This window comes from Alosa pseudoharengus, unplaced genomic scaffold (genome assembly GCF_046254945.1).
Source record: "Alosa pseudoharengus isolate Yale_2024_CS ecotype anadromous, Long Island Sound unplaced genomic scaffold, YU_APseudo_1.1 YU_APseudo_1.1_scf_23, whole genome shotgun sequence".
In the NCBI taxonomy this organism is placed as follows: Eukaryota; Metazoa; Chordata; class Actinopteri; order Clupeiformes; family Clupeidae; genus Alosa; species Alosa pseudoharengus.
Window position 1 is genome coordinate 23,108,871 of NW_027468685.1, and position 25,598 is coordinate 23,134,468.

Below are 25,598 nucleotides of genomic sequence, written 5' to 3' on the forward strand. Positions count from 1 at the left end.
CAATGTATACATACTTTATACGTGCACTAGAAACCACAGAGGATTATTTAGCATTAGGAGTATTATAAAAAGCACGAGTATCTCCATTTATCACAAACAATGTGGATGGTGGCCAGCTGGGCCCCTCTGTGCCAAAGCCTGCTTGCTCTCGCCCTAAATACGAAGTTAAACGGGAAATTACTTGCTCTTTAGAAATGCTGTAATTGCTGGCTGAAACATAAGAATGTAATCCTGTAACCTAAATCAAAAACAAGGGCTAACTGTCACATTTATAACCATTTCTTCTCCGTAATGATTTCCAAATTGTTATACGCGAGGAAAAGCTGAATCAGGCTGGTGCATTTGGCTTTGGTCAGGCTTCCCTGCAACTGTATTACAAATGTGAATAAAAGACATATTTTCTGGATTTAACGTTATTAAGCCGGTTTTGGAGGATTAGGGTGCATATGTGAATCTGGTGGAGCGACACATCATATTTATGGGAATCACAGCCGTTTGGGGCATTGTGTGTACTAGCATTGTGGGATGGTGGCACGGTGCCCAAAAACTGCCTCTGTTTTCCAACTTTAGAGACGTGAGGTTTTTTTTGACTGCCGTGTTCTGAATTAGTTGTTCTGCCCGTCGCAAAAAATAAAAGAAACATCAACAGCCACAGTTCTAAAAGTGGACAGCGGACCCCCATCCCCCCCCCCCCCCCCCCGCTATCGCTAGTGCTCCGTCGCTGGAACACCGAAAGGCGCTGTGAGTGAGTGAGCGCTATTTGTGGCTCACGCTTTGTTACCCGCCTCTGCCCTGACCCCTGGCCCCCCCTCGCAGGCCCAGCGAGCAGCCGTTCTGCCTCTTTGTGTTTGGGAGTGGGGAGGTAAACAGGTCATCATAATTACAGTACGCAGAGCATGCTGTTTTCCCAACAATTTGAGCTGATGGCCTTGGCCCAGTGCGTACATGTCCGCCTTGCGAAACACCAGCCGCTGTAAACACTCCAGGAGAAATGCCTTTGTTGCCGCAGGCTACAGGCAGTAATGGAAGGGTTGCTTCCACTGTCGTCCCTCGGAGGGTTGCTCTCATGTGGGTTGCAGTCCATTGTTTTGCGCGTATGCACTTACAATGCCCCACAGTAATATCCCTATCAGGTACACTCGTTAAAAACGGCTCCGGAGAGCACTCTGCAGTACGTGGAGAAAATGGACAACAAATATAAAGACTCTCTATGTGAAATAGCAGAAGAGCATGTATGTATCGTGAGTGTGGTCTTGAGCAAGAGAAAAATTACACATAACAGCAGCCATATCATGTGTTGGAATGGTAGAGCAGAGGCCAGGATTTAAAAAGGTGGATGGGAGGAGGTGAACAGCTGGGCGCGATGCCAAGGTCCTGTTCCCCGCCTGTGTACACTGCTTATGGATACTGATGCTCTTAATTCGCCTGAATGAAACAATCAGCTGCATGGACCTGAGTGGTAATTGCTTCAAGTGATCAATAGTGTCACAATGTCAGGTTGGCCGGTCTCCTAAGCATCACTAGGCTGGACTGAAAGGCCAGTTAGTCCTGCCAATATTTCCTTTAAAAAAAAGCTTCAGTCCAACATAATGGACTCAAAGCATAATCTTGATCCAATAAGCTACTTTTGAAGATCCAAGACAGGACTGAGAACAGGAATATTTAAATGCAATTACTTCCACGGAAAATGTTTTCCTTTTTTCCCTGTTGGTATGTGATATGTTTTCCTGTGTGGTGTCCTTTTTGTTTGGGGGATGTGTGTGCGTGCGTTTGTGTGTGTGTGTGTGTGTGTGTGTGTGTGTGTGTGTGTGTGTGTGTGTGTGTGTGTGTGTGTGTGTTGAAGTGGAGTGTGCAGCAGAGAGTTTTTTATTTTTTGCCGTCTAGGGAAACATTGCTTAGACGTGTGCTCAGAGGGGGTCAAGCGGTCAACCTCGTAAGTTGCAGCGGAGGCTCTGACTTTGCCACGTCGTGTGCTTTCATCTCTTCAGAGGCGCCCTTCGAAAACACACATCCGTAGAGAAAGTGGCTGTGTTTGGAGATGTTTAGGGTTTAGGGTTAGGGGTTGTTACTGGTCATCTGGTCATCTGGCAGGGCCCAGCCTGAAAAGCACTGACCCATCGCCACTGACATGGCCTTGCAGAGACAGACTGACTGTAGTCCTGTTTAGACAAAGCTTTGTGTATTTTAATGAGAGCAACACTGGAGCCCTCTATGTCTCTCTCTCTCTCTCTCTCTCTCTCTCTCTCTCTCTCTCTCTCTCTCTCTCTCTCTCTCTCTATCTCTCTCTCTCTATCTCTCTCTCTCTCTCTCTCTCTTGCTCACAGAATTCTCTGAAGTCCAGGAATAGATGTAATGTGTATGCGTTTTTTTGTGTGTGCGCAAGAGAGTGTGTGTTGGTTTTTATGTTTGCTTACATAATTGCTTTGCTTGTTTCTGTTTCTGTGTGTGTGTGTGTGTGTGTGTGTGTGTGTGTGTGGAGGCGGGTGGGAGGTATAGCAAGAGACAGACAAGGATTCAGGTTGCATGCATACGTGTGTGTGTGTGTGTGTGTGTGTGTGTGTGTGTGTGTGTGTGTCAGTGTGCGTGCCTCCTTCCTGCGTGCTGAAATAAGACATGCATCTCGCTCCGCACACTGAGTGGGATGAAAACGTCTTGGCGTGTGAGACTTGAGTGAATGCGCAAACACAAGTGAGGTTTGGACCAAAATGCGCCCCTGGTGAGTGTGTGGCTCCGTGTGTGTGCACTCGAGCAAGCCTCCGCAGAAGAGCTGCACTGCACCCTATATGTTTATTCTCAGAGACAGAGTTTTACATCTTTATCCAATATCCCCCCCCCCTTCTCCTCCTCCTCCTCCTCCTCCCCAACCAATGCCTAAGCCGGGGGATTTCTTACTCATGGTAATGGAAAGAGCCCCCGCTGGAATCAGGAGATCTCCGCAGAGGCATTTGATGTGGATTTCTGTGGAGTGGGACTTGGCAGCAGGAGCCGTGTAGGAGGGCATTTAGGAGGTGCCGGCCACGTTGTGCACGACTCGCAACATGGTACAGTCTGAGACCGGCCTCGTCTCTCCTTGAGATAACCTCGGCTCAACCCCCTGTCTGTCACAATCCATTTGAAGCATCCAGTGTGCTCTGACTGAGTTTTCCCTTTCTTAGACAGGTGTGGATAAGAGAAACAACTGCAAAATTACTCCCACTACGAGCTGTCATTCTTGCATGGTTACATAGCTAGAAAGACTGGATAAGATCAGTTGTGTGTATCTCAGCCGAAACCATATCGTATGAAATTGTAATTTGTGTAGTGTGTTGGGTGCTGTAGTTTGATGTAAGAGCAGTGTTAGATCAGTATTAAAGTTGCATGGGCGTGAGTTCCAGTGTGTGTGTGTATGTGTTCCAGGCTGTGTGTGTGTGTGTGTGTGTGTGTGTGTGTGTGTGTGTGTGTGTGTGTGTGTGTGTGTGTGTGTGTGTGTGTGTATGTGTTGTGTACATATGCCATGTGTCAGGGTGTAATGTTGGTTTATGATGTTAATGTGTGATGTGTGAATGCACGCTGATTAGCCATGTGTAGTCGTGCGATTTGTGTGTCCAGTGTTTAGATGCACCCTGGACACGGCCGGTAACCCCAGGTGTGATCGGCACAGTCCGGTCATCATTATAATGAGTGCCAGGTGGAAAGTGCAAGACAACAGATTTGGTTGCGCTGGACTCCACTAGGAAAGGAAAAGCGACCAGCAGATTCGGTCGCGCGTCTCGTTTCCAAGATAAAAGGAGCGAGTTTGAAAGGCTTTTTTTTGCCCTTACCAAGAAGGAGGCCATCTTTGGGCTATTAATACCGTATGTTAGAACAAGTGAAGGCTGCTGACGTGCAGTGTGGTAAAGGGAATGCTATCCAAAAAAGGACAAGGGGCAAGACGTTATTGAAGGGATAGCATTCCCAGAATAACGAAGCTCTGCGTGCGCACATGTCTACCTTCACCCTCATAAACCTCCAATCATTTATGAAAATAAACCATTTAGCGGCACCTCAGCAAAGGTGAAGGGATGTTACGAGTACACTGAAATGAAATCGCCTGGCTTTTTTCATGTGGGGCTGGAATGGGCCTAATGAAATTCTTCACTCGGGTTAGCAGACAAGAGGGAGCGTGGTCTTCTTCAAATTTGATCTGGCAGATGAGGTTGAAGGGGTGATGGGGGTCTGTGTACTTACATGGGCTTTGGCATAAGGTGGAAGGGTTGTCAGCACCCATCTCACTCTAACTGAAGCCAGATTCAGTATGTCTTGCCAGTTAAGAGGCAACCTTATATGTTTCTCTCTCTCTCTCTCTCTCTCTCTCTCTCTCCATTGCTCACAGGTGGAACTTTGGCATCTTTTGTGAATCTCTGTGCTGGATATACCCCTCATTGCGCGTTGTGACTTACAGCGCCCCCATACTGTTTGTCTGACTTTCCCTCCTGCTGTTTTAAAGATGCTCTGTGCGCTGGTAAGCTCCACGGTGTCTCCTACACCAAGGAGGCTAGTAGCTGCTCTGTCCGTCTGTTGCCTCCGGCTCAGAGTGATTTCTCTCCGACGTTAAGGACCACCCCACTGCTATAATGGATTTGTCATTCAGGGGTTTCCAAACAGTGTGCTCATTGCACTCTGCTTTCATAAACTCAGGAGCGCCCTCACAAATTCCCCGGGAAGAGAGGGCGGCTGTCAAAAAAAAAAAAAAAAAAAAACATTGCCGAAGCAGGAGGCATGTTGGTTCAGTGAGGAAGCGTTGGAGGGTTTGTCTCCCAGACGTGCTGTGTAAACCTTTTTTTTGCCCCCTCCATCAACCCCTCTCATCTCTCTCTCTCTCTCTCTCTCTCTCTCTCTCTCTCTCTCTCTCTCTCTCTCTCGCTCAATTTCACTCTCACTCTTAGTATTAAAATGAGCCGGCACAAATCGAGATGTCTCTACGGAGCAATGGTGCTGTGATTGGTATTAGGGTATTATTATTTTTACGAAACTCTATAAATGTTTCCATCTCAAAGACCTAATCACAGCCTTCATTCAGGAGTGCTCCTGGGGCAAGTCCTTTCATATTAACTGTAAAATGAAATAGGCGACACACGGAAATAATGATGAGAAATGAGAATGTTACACCCATCCCTTTTTCTCTGTCTAAATGTCACATATCCGGTGATCAAGGAACACTAACAAACCGCAATCGCTTTCGATTATTAGAAAAATAAGATGGCTGGACACCAAGCCCTCTTCCCTCAGGGGGTGTCATTGTGTAAGACTAAATAAATCATTCCTCTCCATTCCTTTCCCCTCCACACCCGCACCACACTCTTTTCTGCACTTTTCTTTTTTAGTTTTCGTCGACCGTAGCTTTTGTTAATGAGCCTTGGCCAATCGTTTATAAAGTTATTTTCACTGAAGCCCATCTGATAGAGGCAGTGAATAGTCTGTAGGGGGTTGTGGGGTCTCCGCTGGCCATGTGGATATTTAACCCCCCACCCCCAAGTGAAATACTGCCCTTGTGCTGTGCTAGCACGGCCAAGACGAGACAACCCAGCGTCTGTGTGCACAGGAAGACCGTCTCTTCCCCTTCACTGACTGCTGCCTCGGGTTGTCCTACTTAGCACTGCCGTCCAGTGCTACATCGTATCGTGTCTGACATGAATTCTCAAGAGGCTATACATGTTTAATGTCACAGTGTAGTTAGCCTCAGGTAAATATGCAATGTTGATAGCCAGCTCGTACGTCCAGCTTCCTGTTTGAGTTGGAGTTGCTCTTGTGGTCGTGGTTGTGTTTTTTTTCCCCTGGCTGATGTTGTCTGTTTACTGTTCCATCTGTTCCATGTGTTTTGTGGTCTAACATGAAGTACAGAAAAGCTTTTATGCCTATGCAACATGACATCCAGCCCAGTAAATACAAACATTACTTAATCAGAACACATGTTGTTTAGGAGCTGGACCCATGACCCTGGCCATTGGGTGAGAGTTGAGTGTCCGTAGAGTGTCCAGTAAATATTTCATTTCATACATCATAGGAAGCCAAGGAGATGCGGTATGCCCCACGCTGTGCATGTAGGCCCACAGCTGGTAGACTTCGTAACGTCTGCAGCTGTAGCCATAGGAGGTTATGGCTCAGTTGCCTGTGATGACAGAAGTCTGCCTTGACACCTGCCATACAGATGGGGCTAACATTTCCTAACCTCTTCTACACTAGCAACCACCAGCGCCCAACTGCCTGCAGTGCCTACACACTATCTTATGCCACCAAAACAAGTTAATAGCATATCAGTAACCTTTTAACATAGTGCTAACGTAGCCAATTATACACTATTGAAATCTGTGTTTCACTTTCAGCATGCTGCAATTTTGATAGATTTATTGCTGTGTCAATACTGGACTGTGTGTTTGACTTGCAAAATGTCCTCAATTCACTCACTCTTCCCGATACTTAAAGCAAACGCCTTTCAAATTGACAAAGTACAGTGAGCTTACATCATAAGCAATAGGTCTGTTTTCTGCTCGGCAAACTCAAGGAGATGAGAGATGTTTTGCAGTACAGTCTTGCACAGGCATTTTCCCTGGCTCAGCAGCCATGACATTTGAATAGCACTTCATTTGCTCTCAATCTTCTGTGCCTGAACACTTTTGGGGTGACAGGTCCTACTTCTGAAACCTTTCACAGCCCTTGTAGAGAACTGTTTACGGAAAAAAAAACGCAAAACAGTTGATAAAAACAGAGCCTTGGGTACCCTGTCAGGCCTCATGCACTAAAACTGTACACATGGACTCCGAGCCGTTTTCAGGCTCAAAGCAAAAGTCAAACTCAGAAGTGAGATTTATGACACACGCGCAGCCCTTGAGCATTCCCGTTAACAGCAGTGGGTTTCAGGAAACCATTTTGCGCTGAAACGTAGCATGTGTGTTCTTATGGGTGTTCTTTTTTGCTGGCGTTGTGCTGCTCCTTGGCTCGCGAAAGTATCTTTGGGGAGCGGGGCTGTGCCGCACGAGTCGTCCATAATAAGACTTCAGAGAAGCGGGCGCTCCACCCGGCTACTAATGATGGGGGTCACAGCAGGACGGACACAGTGGAAAGCATTCACTCTGGTTCCCCCTTCCCTTTCATATCCTCCCAGGGAGCCCCGAGCCAGCCCCCGGAATGGGGCTCCAGAACTGACCATGTCCGAGTAACAATGGTGCGCAGCATGAGGCATGCGTCACTCACAGCTTTTGCATGTCAAGATCTGTTTCTGTTTTCAGATAATGATTGCAAGTTGAGAATACAAGTTCGTAATGGGGAACATGAGGTTGCATTATCAACTGTTTGCATCTTCCGCGAAGACATTGCGGTTCAAAGCAAACCGGAGTCTCGCACATATGCAACTCGGAAGAGAGTCCCCCCCCCCCGGCTTTGACTGGCGAAAGGGAGGGAGGCAGTGGCCGGTGGGGGCTCCAGCAGACGGCTTCCTCCTTGTCCACCCCCTGTGGGCATCACACCTCAGTCCGGGGCCCAGCAAAGCGTCGCGCCTCGGGGGCATGCAGGGCCTCATAGTTCCCTTTCTGTCCGAGCGGCCGAGGGGGTGGATGTCGGGAGACACAGGGTGGTGGCGCAGGGAGGAAGTCCTGATTTACAGGTTCCACATGTGCAGGTTAGGTTGAGCGGCCCCTGCTGAGTGAACTGGCTGCCTGTGGATTGAGGAGGGAGAGTGTGTGTGTGTGTGTGTGTGCGTGTGTGTGTGTGTGTGTGTGTGTGTGTGTGTGTGTGTGTGTGTGTGTGTGTATGTGTGTGTGTGTGTGTGTGTGGAGGATACTGCCCAAAAGGAACTCCTCTCAAAACACTGCCAAATGTGTGTGAGTGAGTATGCACAGTGTGTGCAGCAGCAGTGCAGTAATTCTAATAGAATGGATCATTTCATTCCTAAAGTCTTTATCTTTCACAGATTTGTTCAGTTCCACATCAGTGGTCAATGGTAGTAGACTGCCATCCGTGGTTTAGTGACCTCTCCTTCACCTCTTGTCAATCACCCGATTGAATGATATGTTGTTGGCTGAGGAATTGCAAAAAAGATGTATATCTTATATTCTCTCTCTCTGTCTCTCTCTCTCTCTCTCTCTCTCTCTCTCTCTCTCTCTCTCTCTCTATCTATCTTTCTCTCTCGCTCTCTCTGTCTCTCTCTCTCTCTCTCTGTCTCTCTCTCTCTCTCTCTCTCTAGGTTGTTTCTGAAGAGCCACACGGGCACAGCAGGTAGGCTGAGCAGCCTGGTGATCCACGGAGCAGATTTCAGCACCAAAGACGTGGACAACGACAACTGCATGTGCAAGTGTGCACTCATGCTCACTGGCGGTAAGTCTGCGGCTCTGCACAAATTTGACACTAATGAGATGCCCTCAACACGACCTTCCACCAACATACCATCAACCGAACGCTCCGAGACAAACCCTTCGTCAAAGAGTTTACCGGATTTGAGGTTTTATCTGTTGCCAAGAACCAAACTGTCAACTTTTGCGTCAACTTTCTGCGGCTAAAACCCAAGCCGGGGCCATCGCACCACGCCCATCCGACACTCACGGGTTGAAAGCGTTGGAAACGGTATCTGAGAACGGGGAGTCAAATGTACAGGCCCAAGGGCTCGTGAGGAGTCAATAACGTTTAGTGGTTTCCTGTTTGGCAGAGAGTGTCCGTCGTGAAGTAATGAGGTTTGCATGGAACTCCTACGCATCCCGCGTGAGAATCCCTCACCCCTTAAGCACAAGGCAGGTTTCTCCCCAGTGCCTCTGCTTGACTGCATTGGCCATGGAAGGCCCCAGCACCAAAAACGTCTTTCAAGATTAAAAATGACAAATTCTCCTCCCTCTTGTTGGTGAAAGAATCGCAAAAGTCTGTGCCAAATCTGGGTTTTTGCAAAGGGCGCTCTCCAAGGTGTCGGATCTCAAAGGTTCATCATCATCAGCACCATGATGGCCTGATCGCCTTGAGAACGTTTCCTCTCCACACTTATCTGGATCTGTGCTCACTCCCTTTTGGTTCAGTTGTCATGGCAAGCAGGCAAGTTTGCTTAACAGGACCCTGAGAAAAAATGCACGTTGGGACGTTCCATATCAAGGTTACCGGCAGTGATCGGGCGATGAGGATTAGGCCTCAACCACAAGCCCCTAGGGAAGGACACTCAATAGTGTGCATTCACAGGAAGGACAGATGAGAAGGGTGTTGATGGATCAGGACGGCTTTAGTTCTGACAGCCTGGCTGCTTTGGAAGGCTAAAACGAGCAAATTTCTGAAGAATTCTCATCTCATTCATTCATCTCCATGACTTGTGTGTGTGTCTGTATGTGTGTGTGAGAAAGTGAGAGTGAGTTCCTATTTGTGTGTGTGTGTGTGTGTGGGGGGGGGGGGGCGGGGGTTGGATTTGTTTCAATATCTCAAAGTTGTTTTATATGAACCCATGAAATGCCTGACCTGGAAACAGCAAGGACACTGACCCCGCCAGCAGGCTCCGATTCGTGGCCATGGTAACAGACCCCCCTACACTGTTCTCCAGTAGGGGACTTCTACCACAGCGCTCCCTGACCAATGACATGGCAGCTGTATGACACTGTGGGAGCCTTTCTAGAAATGTCACAGCCCACTGGTATCTTGACATATGAGCTGGGGGTCAGAACTCGGCCACTGGTCACTGGCTGATTGGCATACTGCATGGCACGCTGTTCCAAGAAACACAGTTGAGGGTTCTGCTTTGTTTGTATTGTCCAGTCATACCACCCCACCACAAGACTGAGAAATTCTTGACCAGTAGTTCATAGTTCAGATGGTGCATCGTTTTTATTGAAACACATGTGGAGGAGTAGCAGCAGCGTGCATTCTATGCAGAAATATACACCCAATGTAAATAATGTAATGTTATTGAATAGGATATACTATATTTACATTTGGCATGAGGTGCATCCATGTAAATGAACTGTGCATAACCCTTTACAGTAATCTCCTGTACCGCCTATATAAAAGGGAGTTTAACAAGTAACAACTTTAGCCATAAAAGCTTGCAACATTTCAAGGGCCAAAGAAAAGCACTCTACTGTATAAGGAGCCATGTGTAAAAGGAAACTGGAACACACAGGGGGTATAGTGCACACTTCATTGGGCATGTTGCTTGAGCAAAAAGTTGTGAGACATGACAGGTGGGTGAGCAGTAAAATACACATATATAGCCATCACAACGGCAGCAGCAATGTACAGCCAATATATGAAGGATGAGCGAGTCTGGCAGTAGCAGCAATTAAAGTTTGCCCTTGAAAGTACACTCTCTTTAAATAGGCTGCCCGAGTGGAAACTAATCTCCAGGTGCTCAACACTACAGCCCATGGCATTTTAGAAGAGTTTCCTGGCTGAACCCAAAGATGTCTTTTATTGGCAGCTGTTATGTGCATTCTTTTGACTTTATATCTTATATCTTTTGACTTTATGTGTGTGTGAATGAGTGTATGTTGATATAGTATTATAGACAGTGCAAACACAGGTTTTCTTACAAAGCTTAGAGCTTGCAGAAGTTATTTCTACATTGAATGGTGCCAAATAGTTCCCTTGTAGCAGGCAGTTGTTCTTATCTAAGGTGCACCTACAGGGGTACTGCACACCCTTTCTCCAGATACCATCAGGAGCATCAGGTGCTGCCAGTCATTCTTAACCTGTACCATAGTAACTAGGCCTCTCTGGAATGACAGCTGAACTTTTAGCCCTAGACATTTTGGCCCTAGCCTTGTGTGTATATGCCTTGTTTTTTTTAAAGAACCTTCCAGAATAAGTCCAAGAAAGCAGCTTAATAAAGTTCTGTCAGGACTTATTCAGGACATTTTATAACCGGTATGCTCCATGTCAATTTTGACTGATTTTCTCCTGAATTTCTCTTCTCTTTACAGGTTGGTGGTTTGACGCTTGTGGGCCATCAAACCTCAATGGCATGTACTACAACCAAGGGCAACACGTGGGCAAACTCAACGGCATCAAGTGGCACTACTTCAAAGGCCCCAGCTACTCACTCCGGGCCACCACCATGATGATCCGACCCCTGGACTTCTTATAATGACCCCCTCCCCTCCCCCCCTCCATTCCATACAGAGCACTACTAAGAATGTTCCAGAACAGTGCTTCTCACTGGCATCTTTGCATGACTCCATCCCAGCACCTCCACTGAACTCGTCTGGCGAGCCTTATACTACCTGGTGGCAAGTGACACTTTTGCCTGATAACCTCTCTCCAGGAATTGGGATGGGGGGAATTTCTGGGGCCTATTCTTATCATGGTGTTTCTGCCATGGTAGGTGCTTCAACTCTTTGGGACTTTTTGGAAGACAAACTTGGTTCTGTTATTTTTACATCCAAGGTATGAACTTCAAGTGCCATACACTTCTCACTCCAGATCAGAGGACTACTGTTCTTGCCTTTGATGGGATGGGATGGGCCTGGCCTTTGGTTTATTTGGCGGCTAGGGCCACTCAGCAAACACCCTCCATCTGGAAGGTCATTGGGAAACCAAGAGAAGAAATGTTTGAATTGTTTTGTCATTGCCTTTTTTTTCGTAACATGGATGATCAAATTGCACAATTACCTTTGGGACATGAGATATTTTATATTTTATGCCTTTTTTTTGTATACCAGTACTTTAGTTTGATACATTTGGAATGCTATACTCTTTTGTAAATTATTTTCCCAGGCAACCCGAGAAGACGAATCGTTGCACACCGCTCCATTTACAAGGTCACTTACAGCATAATACTTGTAATATTTGTCTTTCATGGGCAACAGAATGGAACAATGACTCTGAGAGCAAGGCCATTGGTCAATAGTTGTGCTGCAACATGTACTGTATGCTTGTTGGCCTGCCAAAGACTGTTGATTAGTTCTAGAGTTCATACTGCCCCCATTGTTGTTGTTGGCTGTGGCCTATGATAAAGGTTGATCCACATTTATTATTGGATGTTTTACAGCCAGTGCCAATACTCCAAAGTGCAATAATTTCAGCTCAATGTCAGCGATTGCATTAGCGAACATAAAGAGAATGCGACATTGCAACATTGCTATGCAAGGTACATCAGCATAAATCACAAGAAGAATTGAAATAAAAAATGATGGGCTGTTGTATTTCATTATAAATACTGTATTCTGTGGCCATTAAACTAGATGCTGGCAAAACCACAAAATGTCTACATAATTAGATGCTGGAACAAAAGGGCCATTTGTGTATCTGACAGTGGCAGATTAAACATGCCAGGATTCCTGGAGATCTGCTGCTATAGTGGTGAACTAGTCAACAGTTTTATATTTCAATCAGGGCCAGACATTAGAGTTGCAGGGTCAAAACTCAACAGTTGTCTTGTTCCTTCAAATTAATGTTATTTTAGGTAGAATAAAATGTTTATCGGGAGCAAGACATTAGACTACCAAAGCATCTGGTAGTTATTAAATAACATCTTTCATTCTGATACAGTTCTACTTACATGAGAACATTATACAGCTTACCAAGATGCAATTTCAATTGGTAAAGTAGCCTACAGTGTTGAACTTTGCAGAAAGATGTACAGGTTGATTAGCTGATGAAATGCCCTATGTTGACACCAAGGCTACTTTGTAATCAGCAGTAGCCTAACGCAATGAAGCTGTTTCGTCAGAAGCTGGTCAGACAGCATGTGTTCAAACTGCAAGTTAATTTATTTGCTCAGATACAGTACAGGTCAAATTACAGTTCAGTACAGGTCAAGTTACAATGGCATAATTTTACCAGCATCTGGTACAATAGTCAATGCTAATAATGTAACACAGCAGCCCAGAGGCTTCAGTGGGGAAGTCAGTGTGGGATGCACATTGCGAATGCTGAAAAGTTCCCTTTTACAAAAACATAATCTTACTTAGTTGCTAAACCCATTAAACCCATCATATCCCATCAGTCATCCCCACGGCCCTTATACTCCAAGCGGTCCCCGTTCAGAGCTGCTGTTCTGAATATTCTCCCTCACAGTGAGAGATGGCCTCATTAAAACCTGAGAGGTTGCCTCATAAATAATGTTTTTTTTAAGACGTTACCATCTTCATCTGTGTCTGAGGCACTCTGATCCATCATCATCGGTTGAGAAAAACCCATCGCTGCGTTGGCAGCTGCAGTCATCATGGCCTCCTTTCATCAGCCAGGTTTAAAATGCTGTTTTAAAGCATCCCAGCTGAAGCCGTGATAAAACGAATGACTTGCTTCAGTGCTCTGCACACTTCTATTACAAAACCACCAGCATGGAGCGACGACTAGCAAGCATATTTTCAGTTTATCCTTTTATTGAAGGCAGGTACTCTTGTAAAAATAAAATGCCTCATTGTATCTGGTGTGTGTAGCGCCTTGACCTGACATGTTTATTAACATACTAAAATGGTGTAACTGTAATTTAATATGTGTACATATAAAATAACTTTCCTGAGGAAAGCACTGTCATTTATATATCCTCTGCAGGACCATGGTTTTCATTCTGAAGTAATAAGAATAACAATAGAAAAGACCAGTGCCTTCAATGACTCTGCCATTACCTCATAAAAAGCCGTTGTTTTGCCATATTATTTAAACTCTTATTTTTGTATCAGTGGTCAGAATTTCATGATGCTAGACTGAATAAAACCAAGCATGTGATGCAGTTTTGATTGCGGACTGGGACTTAGGAAACCTGTTGATTTTTGTTGACTCAAGTTCTCATTTGTTATTATTGCTGTTCTGCTTTTGATACTTTTGCTTTTTTAATACAAGACTACCAACTGAAAACTGCACTCACAAACACACACACACACACACACACACACACATACCACACACAACACACACACGCAGACACACAACCACAACCACCCCATTCACCAGTCCACCAGCTCATTGCTTGCTCCGCCCGCGTTCCGCATGGAGTCACGTAGCATGACAAAGGACCCGTGTGGACACACCACCCAAAAAAGAAAGCGAGAGGGGGAGTGAGTGATTGAGAGACGGAGAGCGCGCAAGAGAGAGCACTAGAGAAAGGAACGAGTGCATGTGGCCTTTTTCATAGACGAGAGAGCCAGATGGTGCTGAGATAAAGCACTGGTGCTATTGTCCTATAGGGTGGCCAGAACCCTCTTTAACACAGGGGTGGGGGGGTGGGGGGTGCAGCTTGGGGGGGGGGGCTCTCACCGCGGTGACAGATTGCCGAGGTGTCAAGCGATGCTGCCGAGGGAGCCTCCAGCAGCTCCATAGCTGGCATTCCTGCGGCTAATCAGAGGTTAAGCAAACGGCCATGCCGGCCCGCTTGCGGTGGCTTATCCCTCATCACCGCCACTGACCCGCAGCACACCCGCCGGAATGTGCCGGCCATCAACGAGCTCATGGGGACAATGAGAGGAGAAGGGGATCATCAGAAGGAGTGATGATACACACACACACATACACATGAACTCATGCATAGAAGCAAACAAACACCCTCAAGGAGACACATGCACTTAGGCCGACTCGACACAAAGACACGCCTCATCACCTGTGTCAGCAGTGACCCACGGAAAAAAGACACGTGTTGTCATTCACACCCACACATGACTACATACTCGCACTTACACATGCACACATATACATGCAAAAAACACTTAGACATGCACACACAGAAGTTCATGTATTCAAACACCAACACCATCGCCCCAGGCCCAACCTGCTAGCCAGGAGAAAGATACCAGAGTTATCTAGGTAGGAGTTACACTAGGGAAGGGGGTTTGTCATAGAAATGGAAAAGAATCCCTCAAGAGGCCACACATGTCACACTCGGAAAAAGTAATAGATACAGTAGTAGTTGCCAAGCACCCCCATCACACCACACTATGCTAAATCGTGACAGAACCATCCCAGTTAGCTCCAGCCTGGACAACATTAAAAATGGAGGGTTGGACGCAGAGCTGAGTCCTATAAGGGGGAAAGCTTCAGCTTGGAGAGCTAGGGTAACAAAGCTAGCGCTTAGTTCAACCAATGGTTGCACAGGGTAGTGACAAGCCATACAACAAAGAAAAATAGAAACCACATCTAGACACAATGGGACGAATGGACAACAAATAAACTATATAACAAAATCAGTCCATGTACACACACGTGAGGCATCTCTCAAGGTTAATCAAGACATGAAAAGAAATGACAGCATGGGAAGTAATCATGTATGTTTTCTGAAACACTTTGCTGCCAACACCGGCAGCCAAGCAGCTCTCTGCCCTGGATGGTGGAGGGAAGATAGTCTGGAGATACAGATGGCAGGTAAAAAGTTACCCTCAAGAGATCTACACAGGTGGCCTCAATCTACCCTTTTAAGCACACACATGAAAGCAATCCAAGACTGGCTGAGCATTTGCATCCTCTTCATTCTTCACCTGCAAGTGAAAGGCTAGAGAGCATCTGCTGATGACGGACACATGAGCAGTTGTGTTCTGGCCGGTGGAGATGAGAATGGACATGATGACATGTTGCTAGGGTCCAGTGGTGGAGCAACAGCAAATGACCAAGCAGAGGAGTCCCATGACATCTCAAATATTTCAGATGATAGGGAAGCATTGATCCCACCAACCACCCCCCTTCACACACACACACACACACACACACACACACACACACAGACAGAGAGAGACACACTCGCCCACTCCTTACCTTTTCGGGCCCTTGGCTCTGAAGACTGATCATTTCCTGTTTGGTCAGACTGGATGGGACAGGGGGGTGTTTGGGGTGGGAGATGGAGACCCGCAGGGAGCGTGTGGTTGACCAGATGAGTGAGGGCAGGGTCTGTGCCAGATCAGATAAGCCCCACAGAGAGTACCTGCAGTGTAAACACTAGGAGCCAATTTAGCCTCCCAGAGACAGCAAACTCACCACAGCGAAAACATTAATCACGATAAACCTGATGGGACTGATTAGGAAAATACATATACATGGAAGCAGAGTGTCTGCACAAGAACATATCAGATGTTTGGTGATATATCTCTCTCTCTCTCTGGTGTTTTGCTATTTTTACCTCAAGAGGGAGTCTTTATTACTTTTTTGCAGAATACTTTATGTGCTATTTAAATACAAATTCAGAGAAGATCCAACATTGGTAGAATTTCACCACAGTTAACTCTTTATTACCTTGGTAGTCACAAGATTATTTGCAATAGCGTGAACGAGAAGTGTTTAGGAAACTCTTGGAATCTGTTTCAGGTGGAACACTCGAATGAGGTCATTTAATATAATACAGTAAAACCGTACAACGTGGCCACTGAACTCTTGTCAAACAGACACAGTCCAGTGGTAGTTGCAAGTCGGTGATTTATAGCGCTGATGAGAGAGCTGTAACACGGTGAGAGCGTCTGAATAAACCCCAGATGTGTTTGAGAGACAACTGAACTGCGGCCTTTTTTCGTGTATCTACACCCAGAGTGTGTGCTTTTTCTTGCAATCGGCAAATATGTATTCAGATTTGCCTTTTTCGCCCTGGAAATTGAATTTGCCTTCAAACGCACCAGGCTCCCATCCGGAGATGCTTGTGTCAATGTCATAATATTTCTTTCGGACGATAACGCAGTTACCGTTGGCAGATTCAATTTGCCTGTCTCTATCAATGACAGCTGTTTATCGCCGGTGCGGGAGATTAAGGTGAAATGGTCATCTGTCAAAATAATATGGCATGCCAACTGCATAAAAAAGGGGGGCACAGCAAAAGCAAAGCACAGGCAGTTACAGCATAGCATAGTGTGTGGCCAATATTGTGTATTCAGAGTGACTCCTTGATATGTCAACCGTAGAAAGGCTCATTTTGGGTCTCAGTCTGGGGTAGGCACGGATGTTTAGAGGGTATAATGACTGCATGGGGCATTTAGGATTTGATTGTGTTGAAAGCCAAGGAGAGCGCAAAAGGAGTTAAGATTCTGGAGTCACTTCGAAACTCATGTTTGCTCTCAAGAATGTCATAACTAATGGCTCAATGATAATTTTGAAGTTATTGACTGTTTATTAACATGCTATAAAGTATGCACAGAGGGCTAATGTTGATTGATGCGGTGCTTACAGGAAATTTTTCTCTCGGTAGAAAATGAATCACATGTAATAAAAGGAAACCATTTTTGTATCAGCATACAGCAGAAGAAAAGAAAAAAAATCTCCATCTCTCCATTGGACAGGCTGTTGAAATTCAAATCCATGGCTCACTTTCCCCACTGAATTGCAAAGATTAGGTGTTAGGTCAAGCATGTGTTGTTAATGGCCTGATTCTACGAAACCAAAATTACATGTCTTCTTGTGATCCAACGACGCAAACCCATCTTTTCGCATCGCAGACGAGACCCAGAAACAGCCAAAGCTCCGGCAGTTGGCACGAAACCAGGCACCAAATAAATCTCCTCTCCTTCAGAAATAAACACAAAATTTTATTTTAAAATATCCAGGATGCTATTGCGACACTCGGGATTGGACGTTTCCAGGTTATAAAGGATCTATTAGATCATAAGGACTTGATTCCGGACTTTTTATTTGTGAAGTGTGAGACAGGGAAATATTGGCTTGAGTCGCCAGTCGAGGGGAAATAGATACAGCGTGGGCTGGCAAAGAGGAAGGCGGCCGGGAAGGGGTGCATTTCAGCGAAGTCCCTGTGTCATTTCCTAACCAAATAAATGGAAGAGAACAAAAAGTGTAAACACCGAGTTAAGCTGGGGGAGCGGCCTCCCCTGTCCAACTGGAAACCTCCCTCCTCCCTCCCCACTCAAAATTCTCAATAGGTGTTCACAGTGATGGATGGCTTGCGGTAGTGAGAGTGACACTTGGTTTAGATATGGTGTGTGCATATGTGTGTGTGTGTTTGTGTGTGTGTGTGTATGTGTGTGTGTGTGTGTGTGTGTGTGTGTGTGTGTGTGTGTAATGGGGGGTGGAAGGGTGGTGAAGGGGATACTCTTGTGTGTGAATTTGAATGTGTGTGTGTGTGTGTGAGAGAGAGAGAGACTCTTTACGTTCCTTCGATTACTGAACGCTCATATATCCACACATGCACATACAATACTTAGTCTCTTACTCACTCTCTCTGCTTCTCTATCGCTTACACACACACACACACACACACACACACACACACATGCAAACACTTATTGGTCCCACACTTATTGACACTGTGTGTGTGTGTGTGTGTGTGTGTGTGTGTGTGTGTGTGTGTGTGTGTGTGTGTGTGTTAGGGGGTAGTATTTTCTCTCTCTCTCCTCTCTTCTTCAAACATTCACACATACTCAAGCACATGAGACCATGCACACATACTGTACACTGTCTTCCATTCTTTGTGTGTGTGTGTGTGTGTGTCCACATTCTTACACTCTCTCCCTCGGCCTCTCTCTCTCTTCCCCTCTGGTCTGATCAGGCCCAGGGGACTGTCCGCCGTTTTGACCTCACACCACACGGTCGCCCCGTCGTCGTGACAAACTGCCACGGCCAGCGCTGGGAAGCGGCTTTGTTTATTTGTTTTGCGTGACAGCCCCGTGACATCAGCTGTCTCTTTTTTTTTTATTTGACGACAACATTCCACACATTTCTTGGTGTTCTAGGGAAAACGGTAGCCCTTCCCAAGAAAACTTGCATTGGCTTTTCTTGGGGGGGGGGGGGGGGCAGCTGGACAGGCATGTTCAAGTGATGGACATATTATGTGATGGGCCCTATGTTTTTCCTTGGATTCATGTGAAACTTCACTCGAGGCATGCGTTCAAGGACAGCCAAGAGACAGCGATAGAAAGAAAAATGGGAAAAAAAACTGAAGCAATGCTTCACGATAACAAACGAACAAAATCCATGATATTGAGACAAACTGTCCCACAGTTTCCCCTTGGCTGGCACAGAAGCATTCAGAGCCGAAAAACAGTTGGGAAACAGTTGCGCCATTCGCATGGAGGAGGGAAATCTTTTTTTCATTAATGTCTCATTTAAATTCATCCTGATGTGGAATATGTTCTCTCCCTCCATTCCCCTTTGGAAATGTGTCTATTTAGACAGCTTAAAGGGAGTGGATCTCTCTATGACGAGCTGTCTGGACAGCTCTTGCTGGGAAGCTCTTCCTGGATAACTCCTTTTCGGCCTGAGATAACGAGGTGTGATGTCTCACAAACAGACACAAGCTCTGACCAACGCTCCTCCTCTGCCAGAAACCTCGAACATTCTCCTAAAGCACGCACTGACTACACACTCAACCTCAGCCCTACATTTGCACTGCATGTTTTTACAAATAACTGTCGAGCATTGGCTCGATCTTAATGGCTCCAACAACAAATGCCTCTCTGTTTGTCTAAGGAAATGACTTTGAATCATGGGGCCCATCTAACATCTCTGAAGTGGCCTTTGAATCAGACCCCTGCCGCCCGTGAGATGTTTTCCAGGTGGGCCGACAGCCGGGACCTGCTTGGCGTATATTATTATGCTCGCGACTTGAAAGTGTGTTCCTCATTGGGAAATATAGAGAGGCTGCCAGTTATCTTAATAGATTAATCTTTTGTGTGTAAGGGAGAGGCCATTTGAGTGTGTGTGGGGGGGACTCTTTACTGAGTCGCCCCCCCTCCCTCTACCAGTGGGGAACCTTTAATCATGTCGTCTGACAGAGATAGGGGACTCCTTAATCATGTAGCGCACCAGTGCAACAGGGGGACCCTCTCAATGACATGCCGAGATAGGGCACAGGAGGCAGGTTTTCTCATTGTGAATATTCTTTCCCACTCTTGAAAAGATATACTCTCTCTGTCTCTCTCCGCTGTTTATTCACTCCTCAGTCCTCGTAATGCACTCAGAACTCAGGCTGTCACTGCATTTTTTACTGATGATTTATCGACGATACACGTTATTAAAAAAAAAAAGCACACACACACAATTGCTCAGCAGAAATGCCCTGAGTGATACGTTAAGAGTTATGTGCAGGATCACCCCGGGGTTTAGCTTGCGAAACCATTCCCGGTGGGCGCCGAGACTCGGGGGTTCGCTCGTAAAGGCCCGAGCAGCAGATCCCTGCGGATCAATGAGGGTGAGTTTTAGAGGACGTTAACCCGCTCTGCGAATAGATTACGACACGAAAGGGAAACGTATATATTATGGATCTCAAAAAATGTACAGTATGTCCAAGAACATTCTCTCACAACCCAAATGCTAAGCAGAGAAAGAGAGAGAGAAAGAGAGAGAGAGACGGCCTTTGTGTTTTTACTAGGGGACGTTTCAGCAAGGTCAGCTCGAACGTGGAAAACATGAAAAAGTGAAGCGTGAAGCAATTTCAAGCTGATTTGAAATGCAGTCATTTTGGTCTCCTAACCCCTCAAAAATATCTACTCAAACCGCATTTCAGCGCTGTGGGGGAATAAGCAATGAAGCTGTGAAACTGATGTGGACTCCATCCCCCACCAACCCCCATTCCAGCACATGAAAGGGCCCATACTTCTCAGGCTTTGGGCTGAGAAGGTGGATATCTGTGCTCCAGCATATTTTGACACACAAACTAAAACCACAATCTAATGTTGTCAGGGCCCATTGGTAACTGCGGTCCCCTAAAGTGTGAAAGAAAACGTCTGTTTGTCCATGCTATGTTATAGCAATTTCATGCTTTATTTGAAGGTTATGTTTACCAAAGCCTGAATTAACCCGAGCCAGGAACCCCCCGCTAGGTAGAGAAGAGAAGGCTGGCTTTAAACTGGCCTCCTGATGGTCTGTGATGGACTTGTGAAAATAAAGGGCGAAGTGGGAATGTCCAGTTGAGGTCGAGCAGAAGAGATGAGGCCTTTCATTGGCCATCACCCTCTGGGCTTTTCACACCACCCAGCCCCACGCCAGTCACCCCGAGCGTGACGTGTCAGGAAGACAAAAACAAACAGTACTCATGTTTCAGGAAAAGTGAACCCCCCCCTCCACGTCTCCTCACTTCTCCACCTCATTCCACCCCACCCTGCTTTAACCCCCACCCGCCCAGCTCACCGCACCACACGCACCCCACCGCACCGCAATGCATCATGGACGTGTCCAATAAATCCAAATTAGGGAGCCTTCGCGCCGCTCGTGGCCCAGGGTGAGATCACCCTGCTCCCCTCCGTCCATTCGCTTTTTCCTGTCGTCCCTCGTTCTCTAGGGTTGGGATTTCCTCCCCTGACCGCCCCCACCACCCCCACTGCCCCCACCAACATCACTTTCACCTCCACCATCCCTCAACCTCCCCAACCATGTTTGTGCAAATTCATGCCCCCCCACCCCCAAAACCTCCATGTTTATTTATGGGGGTGTTGGAGACATCCAAACATAATCAATAACGGCACGTCACAGGACAGCGCTGTCAGATGGGGCCGGGAGGACATTCGGAATGGGGGCCCCAGCTTGCAAAGCTTTGCTTTCACAGGAGGCGAGAGCAAGATTTGTTGGTGCAGTCCCCTTACCAACCACACACACACACACACATACACAGAGACACACACACACAGACACACACACACACAGACAGACAGACAGACAGACACACACACACACACACACACACACACACACACACACACAAACTCACATACAGATGTCCACTACTGTATTTAGGTTCTGCTCCAGATATACACTCATGCTCATGCACACACATGTTACTCTGCCTCATGCACACAATTAACGCACACACATCCACTGCTCTGCCCAAGCACACACAGTACACAAACACACACACACACACACACACACACACACACACACACACATCCAATGCTCTGCCCAAGCACACACAGTACACATACAAACATACAAACACACACACACACACACACACACACACACACATCCAATGCTCTGCCCAAGCACACACAGGACACATACAAACACACACACACACACACACACATCCAATGCTGTGTCCGAATCCCAGTCAGGGACTGGAGGGTCCGGGGGAGGCGGTGGTCTAACGATGTGGAAAAACACACACCGCGTAATGGACGCCACACGCTGTCCGCCTTCATCATAAACACACTGCATCATTATCTCAAATTGCCGCGGTGCTGGCCGCACACCGCACCAAATGTCATGGGGAGTGTTACTCTGGGACAGTGATTCATGTTTGGGCTTTCATTAGGATAAGAATTTAATCCAAAAATACCTCCGCCTGAGTGAGAGAACAAATCACACGTTCCCCAGGGTGCAAAATCAGGGATTATTGCGCGGCATTTGTTTGCAGAACGACCCGGAGGTGCCGTGTCAGATCGGCAGAACGGCAGAACTCCAAAGGAATCGAAAACGCCAGGACCCCGGGTCTCCAGCAGAGGCTGAAAAAGCAACATATATTTTAGGGTTTAACAACGGTATTAATCATGGCTCTGATTGCAACGACGCAAAGCCAATTACGCCCACGCTGCACCAACTCCCTGCGCTAAGCAGCCCCCCGCCCCCCCTGTCCCCCGTCCCCTGTCCCCCCCCCCCCCCCCGTCCCTCACCCCCCCCACCTCTCAAATAATCAGGGGGTCCCCGGCAGCAGAAAGGGCACCAGGTTGGAGTCTGCACAATCAGCCGTGATGGCCAACCAAAACAAAACCCCGGGAGTGAGCGGCCACTGACCCCTCAGGGACTCAAAGCAAACAAAGCATCACGAAGAGGAGGGCCAAGATGGAGACGTTTGATATGCAGCAGGATGCGCAGGTGGGCTCCCTCTCTGGCCCCGTCCATTTGGAGCACTGACTCTCCGCAAAAAGACGTATGGCCCAGCAGGTAAGCCGAGGGAAAGGTATGCACGCATGGGCCTACCAGCTGGTCAGTCTGAGGGGGGGTGGCAGGGCCAAAAGGGGGATTTCGCAGGAGGCCAGGGAGGAGGAGTGTGACGGGTCAACACCTGGAAGGGTGCACGAAGCCAGCGTCAGGCCTCCATCCTGATGATGAATGGTATTAATTAAAGCAGGAGGCAAGAGCCAGAATGGAAACCATCCAACCCAGTGTGGTTGGTCCTGGGTCTTTGACAAGAAATCCATAGTAAAATTGGGAAACTGGGCCAACCACACAGTGCTGCAGTGGGTCGGGTTTTAATTGACAGTACCACATAGGATGTGTTCAACAGTACAGTGAGCGTTACTCAATTGGACCGACTGATGAGGAGGAGATGTATTTCCTGTTGACTTTTGTCTGTCACAATTTCTTTATCTTGGCTACAACGGGGACTCATGTATAAACTATGAGAGAGAGAGAGAGAGAGAGATGACAAGAAAAGAGAGGGAAGATGACTCTTGGGAAGTGTGCACTCTGACCATCATTGCATATTTGTGTTCATTAATAATTATGTCCTCTGAATACTCCCTCTCTCTCTCTCTCTCTCACACACACACACACACACACACACACACACACACAAACACACACACACACACACACACACACACACACACACACACACACTGTCTCTCTCCCTTGGTTGTGTGTATATGCGAGGTAATCTGAGGTCAACTGACCCCTCTGTGCAGTGGCTAACATGGAGAGGAGCACTGCATCTCGCCGTGACCTCAGAGTTCACTCTTCATCCATCACTCCCTCATTGATGCTCTCTCGTTCTCTCCTCCTTTCCACAAGAAAGCCCACATGTTCACTCACTGGCCAGACACCTTGTACCCTCCTCACCGACTCCTTAGATTTAGAGTGGTCTTTTAAAAAAATTGGAGTCTCTTCAAAAGGGCAGTTGTGCCCCACTGGTTAGGGCTTCGGGCTTGGAACCAGTGGGTTGCCGGTTCAATCCCTGACCAGTGGGAACGGGTAAAGTGCCCTTTAGCAAGGCACCTAACCCCTCACTGCTCCCCGAGGGTCACTGTAGCAAGGCAGCTCACTGCTCTGGGTTAGTGTGTGCTTCACCTCACTGTGTGTTCACTAATTCACGGATGGGATAAAGGCAGAGACCAAATTCCTTGTAAACGCAAGTATACTTGGCCTAGAAACCTGAACAAAAAGACAAAAGAAACCAAAGAACAGAACATGCTTTTATTAGTCAAGTACTGGCTGTTCATAGGCTGTAAGTGACATGTGAACCATGACTGATTCTCCAGATCAGATTGGACAGAGACGCTGTAATTTTAGGCCAGTACTGTGAGATTAAGGCTCCCCATGGGTTTGGTTGTGTCACCGTTTAGTGAAACCTGCTATGTCTGGTCTAGAGGGCATGCAGACAGCAGTCTTGGCGCTGTCACTGGCTCCTCTCTGGTAGATGTTTCTTTGAGGCCCTCTGCTGTTAGGCTGATGTATGCACATTTTGCATAGAATATAACAGTGAATCTAAATGTAGAAACCATATTGTCATATAAAATATTACACCACAAAATATCACATCTGGCTATTACTATTGTGTATCTATTACTTTATTAATTATATTTAATAATATAATTAAATAATAATATAATATTTATAATAATAATAATAATAATAATTATAATAATAATAATAATATTAACATTAATATAATTACTGTGTATCACAATTACAAGTGTAATAGATACACAATTACTGTGTATCTATTTATCTCAAATATTGTTATGTGTATGTTATATATTGTAAATTGATAACTTGCTGAGGTTTACTGACTGTGTAGGCTGATAGCATTAGTTGGTTTGCTGATGAAATGTTTTTTACAACTTAATTTTTATACCAATGTGTTGAAAACCAAGAACACTAAATACTCTGGATTTTGGTGAGGTATGGTATGTCTGCAGCCTAAATAAAACAAAACAATAAAATCGATGGAGTGAGGATCACAGAGAGATGCAAGAATTTAGATAAGGCTGAGGTTAAGGAGGCATTACAGAATTCTAAATCTGGCCTAAGCAAGCTTGACAATGACTGTATTTCTGCAATGTATTTACTTACCAGAACACAGTGGTATGAGCAAAGGTGCATTATGCAGTTGTACCCAGTCAAATAGTGTGTACAGTAAATATGCATGTGTGTGTGTGTGTGTGTGTGTGTGTGTGTGTGTGTGTGTGTGTGTGTGTGTGTGTGTGTGTGTGTATGTATGTCTGTGTGTGTATGTGTGTGTGTGTGTGTGTGTGTGTGTGTGTGTGTGTGTGTGTGTGAGAGAGAGAGAGAGAGAGAGAGAGAGAGAGAGAGAGAGAGAGAGAGAGAGAGTGTGTGTGTTTGTCAGCACCAGGGATGTTCATGAGAGCAGCTGTCCCTCCATTCAACCTGATCCTGTCCCAGTCACTATTAATAACACCACATCTAAACACACAACTAAAACACTGGACTTGTCAGCAGTTGGCAAACTAATGAAGACACACAACACAGGAGCACATGCCTACACAACCCAACGCACACGCACATGCATCCCCACGTGGCCACACGCACTTCAGGAACAACTTCACAGAACTGCTTTACTGCCCCTTCCCTTCTGTGCGTGTGTGTGTGTCTGTAAAAGAGAGAGGGAGAGAGAGAGTATAGTTGTTTCTGTGTGTGTGTGTGTGTGTGTATGTGTGTGTTTGTGTTTGTGTGTGTGTGTGTGTGTGTGTGTGTTTGCGGCCTTTATGTGGGCCAAGAGTGAGCTGCCAGGTGCATTTGCAAGACTATCCCTCTGCATACGCAAGCAGGAGCCGCACGTCTCCTTCAGGTGTCACATTCTTCAA

At 46.5% G+C, this 25,598-nt stretch overlaps 1 protein-coding gene across 2 annotated transcripts in view; it reads left to right on the forward strand.

Moving 5' to 3' along the window:
* The window catches only part of angpt1 (angiopoietin 1), a 47,313-nt gene extending 33,648 nt beyond the window's left edge, over positions 1 to 13,665 (forward strand). For both annotated transcript variants that reach the window (XM_076302087.1, XM_076302088.1), the window contains exons 8-9: positions 8,198 to 8,328; positions 10,899 to 13,665. In XM_076302087.1, the coding sequence (XP_076158202.1) occupies positions 8,198 to 8,328; positions 10,899 to 11,062 (295 nt within the window). In that variant the 3' untranslated portion in view covers positions 11,063 to 13,665. The remainder of the gene's footprint in view (positions 1 to 8,197; positions 8,329 to 10,898) is intronic.
* The last annotated feature ends 11,933 nt before the right edge of the window (positions 13,666 to 25,598 follow it).